The sequence below is a fragment of the Jaculus jaculus genome, chromosome 14 (assembly GCF_020740685.1).
Source record: "Jaculus jaculus isolate mJacJac1 chromosome 14, mJacJac1.mat.Y.cur, whole genome shotgun sequence".
In the NCBI taxonomy this organism is placed as follows: Eukaryota; Metazoa; Chordata; class Mammalia; order Rodentia; family Dipodidae; genus Jaculus; species Jaculus jaculus.
In genome coordinates, this window is record NC_059115.1 from 25,674,169 (window position 1) to 25,681,104 (window position 6,936).

At 40.4% G+C, this 6,936-nt stretch overlaps 1 protein-coding gene across 1 annotated transcript; it reads right to left on the reverse strand.

Annotated features, from left to right (window-relative positions):
• Window positions 1-4,073: 4,073 nt before the first annotated feature.
• Window positions 4,074-6,071, reverse strand: LOC123454743 (endosome-associated-trafficking regulator 1-like). Its single transcript, XM_045133925.1, is given in 2 exon segments — window positions 4,074-5,932; window positions 6,002-6,071. Coding segments are annotated over 2 exon segments (1,071 nt in total). The 3' UTR covers window positions 4,074-4,931.
• Between the last annotated feature and the right edge of the window lie 865 nt (window positions 6,072-6,936).

Below are 6,936 nucleotides of genomic sequence, written 5' to 3' on the forward strand. Positions count from 1 at the left end.
GGCTGGACCAGATTGCATTCCCACCAGCAGTGTAGAAGGGTCCCTTTTTTTTCCACATCCCTGCCAACATTTATGATCATTTGTTTTCATGATGGTGGCCAATCTGACAGGAGTGACATGGAATGTCAATGTAGTTTTAATCTGCATTTCCCTGATGACTAGTGACATAGAACATTTTTTTACATGCTTATATGCCATTCGTATTTCTTCCTTTGAGAAGGCTCTATTTAGCTTCATAGCCCATTTTTTGATTGGCTTGTTTGATTCCTTATTATTTAACTTTTTGAGTTCTTTGTATATCCTAGATATTAACCCTCTATCAGATATATAGCTGGCGAGGATTTTGCCTCTTTGCTTTTCTCACTGTGTCCTTTGCAGTGCAAAATCTTTGTAATTTCATGAGGTCCCAGTGATTAATCTGTGGTTTAATTGCCTGAGCAACTGGGGTTGTATTCAAAAAGTCTTTACCAAGACCAATATGTTGAAGGGTTTCCCCTACTTTTTCCTCTAGCAGTTTCAGAGTTTGAGGTCTGATGTTAAGGTCTTTAATCCATTTGGACTTAATTCTTGTACATGGAGAGAGAGAAGAATCTATTTTCATCCTTCTGCAGATATATATCCAGTTTTCAAAACACCATTTGCTGAAGAGGCTGTCTCTTCTCCAATGAGTATTTTTGGCATTTTTATCGAATATCAGGTGGCTATAGCTACTTGGGCTTACATTTGGGTCCTCTATTCTGTTCCACTGATCTACATGTCTGTTTTCGTGCCAGTACCATGATGTTTTTATTACTATGGCTCTGTAGTATAGGTTAAAATCAGGTATGGTGATACCACCAGCCTCTTTTTTGTTGCTCAGTATTATTTTAGGTATTCGAGGTTTTTTTGTGATTCCAAATGAATTTTTGGATTGTTTTTTCTATTTCCACGAAGAAAGCTTTTGGAATTTTGATAGGGATTGCATTAAATGTGTAGATTGCTTTAGGTAAGATTGCCATTTTCACAATATTGATTCTTCCAATTCAGGAACAAGGGATGTTTCTCCACTTTCTAGTGTCTTCTGCAATTTCTCGCATGAGTGTTATAAAGTTCTCATTGTAGAGATGCTTTACTTCCTTGGTTAGGTTTATTCCAAGGTACTTTATTTTTTTTTAGATGCAATTGTGAATGGGAGTGATTCTCTGATTTCATCCTTTGTGTTTTTGTTGTTAGCATATATGAAGGCTACTGATTTCTGTGTATTAATTTTGTATCCTGCTACATGGCTGTAGGTTTTGATCAGCTCTAACAGTTTGCTAGTAGAGTCTTTAGGGTCCTTTATGTATAGAATCATGTCATCTGCAAATAATGATAACTTGATCTATTCCTTTCCAATTTGTATCCCTTTTATGTGTGTCTCTTGCCTTATTGCTATGGCTAAGCCTTCCAGAACTATATTAAATAAAAGTGGGGACAGTGGACACCCTTGTCTTGTTCCTGATTTTAGTGGAGAAGCTTCCCATTTTTCCCCATTTAGTAATGTCTTGGCTGTAGGCTTGTCGTAAATAGCCTTTATTATATTGAGATATGTTCCTTCTATTCCCAGTCTCTGTAGGACTTTTATCATGAAGGGATGTTGGGTTTTGTCAAATGTTTTCTCTGTGTCTAATGAGATGATCACGTGATTTTTGTCCTTCAACCTGTTTATGTAATGTATTACATTTATAGATTTGCGTATGTTGAACCATCCCTGCATCTCTGGGATAAAGCCTACTTGGTTAGGGTGAATGATCTTTTTGATATACTCTTGTATTCTGTTTGCCAATATTTTGTTGAGAATTTTTGAATCTATGTTCATGAGGGAGATTGGTCTGTAATTTTCTTTTTTTGTTCTCTCTTTGCCTGGTTTTGGTATCAGGGTGATGCTGGCCTCATAGAAGGAGTTTGGTAGAATTCCTTCTTTTTCTATTTCCTGAAGAGCTTAAGAAGCAATGGTGTTAGCTCTTCCTTCAAGGTCTGCTAAAATTCAGCAGTGAATCCATCCGGGCCTGAGCTTTTTTTAGTTGGGAGATTATTGATAACTGTTCAGATCTCCATGTTTGTTGTAGGTCTATTTAAGTGATTAATCTCATTTTGATTTATTTTAGGTAGGTCATATAGATCAAGGAAATCATCCATTTCTTTCAGATTTTCATACTTTGTGGAGTATATGCTTTTATAGTATGTCCCTATGATTTTTTGAATTTCTCTGGAATCTGTTGTGATGTTACCTTGTTCATCTCTGATTTTATTAATTTGTATCTCTTTTCTCTTTCTTTTGGTCAGATTTGCCAAGGGTTTATCAATCTTGTTTATCCTTTCAAAGAACCAACTCTTTGTTTCATTAATTCTTTGGATTGTTCTTTTTGATTCTATTTCATTAATTTCTTCCCTAATCTTTATTATTTCTTCCCATCTACTGATTTTTGGTTTGCCTTGTTCTTCTTTTTCCAAGGCTTTAAGGTGAAGCATTAGGTCGTTCACTGGTGACCTTTCTAATTTCTTAATATAGGCACTTAAGGCTATAAATTTACCTCTTAGAACTGCCTTCATTGTGTCCCAGAGATTTTGGTATGTTGTGTTCTCATTATGGTTTGACTCTATAAATTTTTATTTCCTTCTTGATTTTTTCATTGACCCATTCATCATTTAGTAGTGTATTGTTTATTTTCCATGATTTTTGTATGCTCTGTAGACTTTCTTGCTACTGATTTGTAGTTTAATTCCATTGTGCTCAGATAAAATGCAAGGAATTATTTCAATTTTCCTGAATTTGTTAAGACTTGCTTTGTGTCCTAATATATGGTCTATTTTAGAGAATGTTCCATGTGCTGCTGAAAAGAAAGTATATTCTGCAGCATTTGGATGAAATGTCCTGTGTATATCTGTTAGGTCCATTCCTTCTATGACCTCATTTAATACAGGTTCCTCTTTGTTTATTTTTTCACAGAATGACCTGTCAATTGATGAGAGTGAGGTGTTAAAGTCACCCACCACCACTGTGTTTGTGTTATCTGTGACCTTAGTTCTAATAGTGTTTGTTTGATGAATTGGGAGTCTCCATGTTAGGTGCATATATGTTTAGGGTTGTAATGTCTTCCTGTTGGAGTGTGCTCTTAATCAATATAAAGTAACCTTCCTTATCTTTCTTGACCAACGTTGGGCTAAAGTCTACCTTGTCTGATATTAGGATAGCAACCCCTGCTTGTTTTCTAGGCCCATTTGCTTGAAACACCATCTTCCAACCTTTCACCCTAAGATAATGTCCATCCTTTGTAGAAAGGTGAGTTTCTTGGAGACAACAAATTGTGGGATCTTGCTTTTTAACCCAGTCTGAAAACCTATGTCTTTTTGCTGGGGCATTGATGCCGTTGATATTAAGAGATATTATTGAAAGGTGTGTATTTATGTTTGCCTTTTTTTTTTGTTGTTGTTGTTGTTCTGGTTCTACCAGTGCTCTCTTCTGTTAACTAGTATTTGAGTATTGCTTGTTTTTTTCTAGGTTCCTGATATGTGTGCTTTTCCTTTTCTTCAGCATGGAGGATTCTATCAAGTATTTTCTGTAGAGCTGGTTTTGTCTTCAAATACTCCATTAACCTGCTTTTGTCATGGAATGTCCTTATTTCTCTGTCTATTTTAATGGATAACTTTGCAGGATAAAGTAACCTTGGTTGACAGTTGTTATCTTTCAGAACTTGGAATATATCACTCCAAACCCTTCTGGCTTTAAAAGTTTGTGTTGAATAATCTGCTGTAATCCTGATGGGCTTGCTTTTGTAGGTAACTTGATTTTTCTCTCTAACTGCTTTCAATATTTTTTCTTTGGTGTGTGTGTTTGGAAGTTTGATTATAATATGGTGAGGAGAGGTTTTTTCTGGGTTTTGTCTGGCTGGGGTTCTAAAGGCTTCCTGTATCTGCATTGGCACCTCTTTCCCAATTTGGGGGAAATTTTCTTCTATGATTTTGTTGAAGACGCCTACTATGCCTTTGGAGTGGAATTCTTCTTCTTCTACTATGCCCTGAATTCTTTTTTTTTTTTTTTTTTTTTTTAGCACTTAAGAACTTTGGGATTTATTTAAACAGCAAAGTTATCAATCTGAACAGGAGGGGAAAAGGAAAAAAATTTAAAATCCACAGGAAGATGCCCCCCCAGCACCCCAAATCAGCACAAAGCGCTGGTTGTATCGTCCCATAGCAGAGTGGTTCGGCAGCCCAGAGACATGGCGTCGGTTCCACGTGGGTGTATCCTTTAAATTCCTGCAGTGTGAACAAAATATCCCTTGACATATTCATCAAACTCCCCTCCCCAGTTGGCTTTCCAAAGAAGAAAGCTCACAACGGTGAGTTTTGACAGCGCTGCGATGTGGAATGTCTACGTAGGTCACCATGGTCCCGGAGGGAGGACAGCAGCATCCACCCAGCAGAGCCTCCGCACTGGGGCTGCCGTCTGCAGCAGCCACCCTGTGCACACTGCAGTGGGAGCTGTCAGCTAGCCGGGCGCCGACTGACAGCACAAAGGCACAAGTGAGTCCCTGTCCAGACCGTTCACGTCCGTGCCAACTTGCTTAGTGTTCTAGGACATTGAGGGTGAGCCATGAGCTTATCCTCCAGCGAACATCTGAGAGAATGATGGAAAATGCTCATTACAAAGTGTTTCCAGGTTTGGTAACCTTTAAAAATTGCTGGCTTTTATAAAAATGTCTTTCAGTAGATCAGTGAATCTATAAATGGTGGGATTTCACCACAGACTGCATGTAAAACAGAGGTGTGGCTCATGGAAAGGAGCCATTGACACTGCTACAGGTCATGATTTCAGGGTCTCATGATAAATGCTTTGGCTAAGGCTGCATAGTTATGGGTGCCCACTCAGATGACGTGGCGCAAGGGTAGGAGCTGGTAGCAACAAGCGGTTCTCAAGACTTCTCCTCCTTGTTAACTTCGGAAATTCTGTCGATAGATTTCAGGATTTCAGCAACAAGATTCAGTGTTTCTGCTCCAGACACCAGCTGCTTTATGGATGAGTGTGCATTGTTCATGACAATGCGGAGGTTCTGCAAGGCCACTTCCGTGTTCTGTTTCACCACTGTAAGGCTGGTGCCCTGGCCTGCACGCAAGGCTTCATTTTCCCTCTTGCAGCTGGAGACCTGTGCCTGGAGCAAGCTTACTTCCTGTTTCAGCTTTACCACATGATTTTCTGCCTTTATAGCCCGTTTAGTCATTAGTTCGAGGTTCTGCTCGACTTGCTGGACCACCGACTCCAGGTCATGGAAGTCACTCTCCTCCTTGATCATCTTTGCTTCCAACTTCCGCTCCAGTGTCCTCACCATTTCTGTTTGAGTTTCAGAGAAGCTCTGAACCTCATTCAGCTTTCTTCTTAGTTTAGAATTTTCGTCTTTTAGCTGCAGCGTCCGCGGGTGTCAGTCTCCCGAGGATTCTCCGTGTGCTGCAAAGTCTGCACCTGGACTCCTGGCTGGAGATGCCGGGGAAACATGCGAGTTGGTGTCACTAATGGTCCATGGGGGCAAAGACTCGGGTCCTGCAAGCTCCGATGTGTTGGAGAAAAAGGAAAGGTATGTGTCACAGGGTGACGTGCTGCCTGTGACCCTGGAGGAGTGAGTCTGTTCCACGGTAGATGGCATGTAGGCTCCATCCCACCCATCCTCCTCTTCCTCCTCTTCCAGGTCACCGGCTCCTGTTGGGTCTTCAAAAAATGGCTGCTGATAATCCAGGCCATATCCCATGGTCTGAGAGGTTGGAGAACTGTGGACTAGTCCCAATGGGTGCCTTGATGCTTCCTTCGGATAAGTCCTACTGTTGGTTGACGTGTCTTCTTTCGACAGGCTAAGGTTCTTGGTTTTTAGAAACTCTTTAAAGGAGAATGGATTAGCCTCTTCAAGGTCTTCCGGTTTGTCATCTCCAAAACGTGTCTCGTGGGCTCCTGATGGACTTTGCTTTGTACATTTTCCCTTTCCATAGCCAAAATCGTCGGGAACGACGAGGCTCCGAGTCCGGGACAGCGGGGGCGCGCCAGGGCGGCGCGCGTAGCCTGACATCGCCGCGCCCGCTAGCCCGGCGCCGGCTCCATGACCCCCTGCCGCCCTGAATTCTTATATTGGATCTTTTCATAGTATCCCGAATATCTTGAAATTCCCACTCATACTTTTCTGTAAGTTTGTCTTTCTCTTTGTTGGACTGTATGAGATCTGCCACCTGGTCTTCTAGCTTAGATATTCTGTCCTCTCCCTCATCCATCCTACTGGTGAGATTTTCTACAGAGTTTTTTATTTCATTGACTGTGTTCTTCATTGCTAGTAATTCTGACTGGTTTTTCTTTTTTTTTTTAATTTTTTTTTTTGTTGTTGTTATTTTTGTTTATTTACTTGAGAGAGACAGAGAGGGACAGAAAGAGGCAGATAGAGAGAGGGAGAGAGAATGGGCATGCCAGGGCCTCCAGCCACTGCAAACGAACTCCAGACGCATGTGCCCCCTGTGCATCTGGCTAACATGGGTCCTGGGGAGTCAAGTCTTGAACCAGGGTCCTTAGGCTTCACAGGCAAGTGCTTAACTGCTAAGCCATCTCTCCAGCCCTTGTTTTTCTTTATTATTTCTATTTCCTTATTTATGTCTTGTATTGCCTTCTTTATTTCATTAAATTGGTGTCCTGCGTCTTCTTTGATTCCTTTGATTTCCTCTTTGATTTCTTCTTTGATTGTTTTGATTTTTTCTTTGACCTCTTTAAACATATTTATAATCATTCTTTTGAACTCTTTCTCAGGCATTTCCTCTAACTCGTTCTCACTGGAGGATATTTCTGATGCATTAATACTTTTAGGTGGATTTATATTGTCTTGCTTTTTAGTGTTTCTTGTGTTATAATGTATGTATTTTTGCATCTTGGATTCAGTTAATGCTTGGATT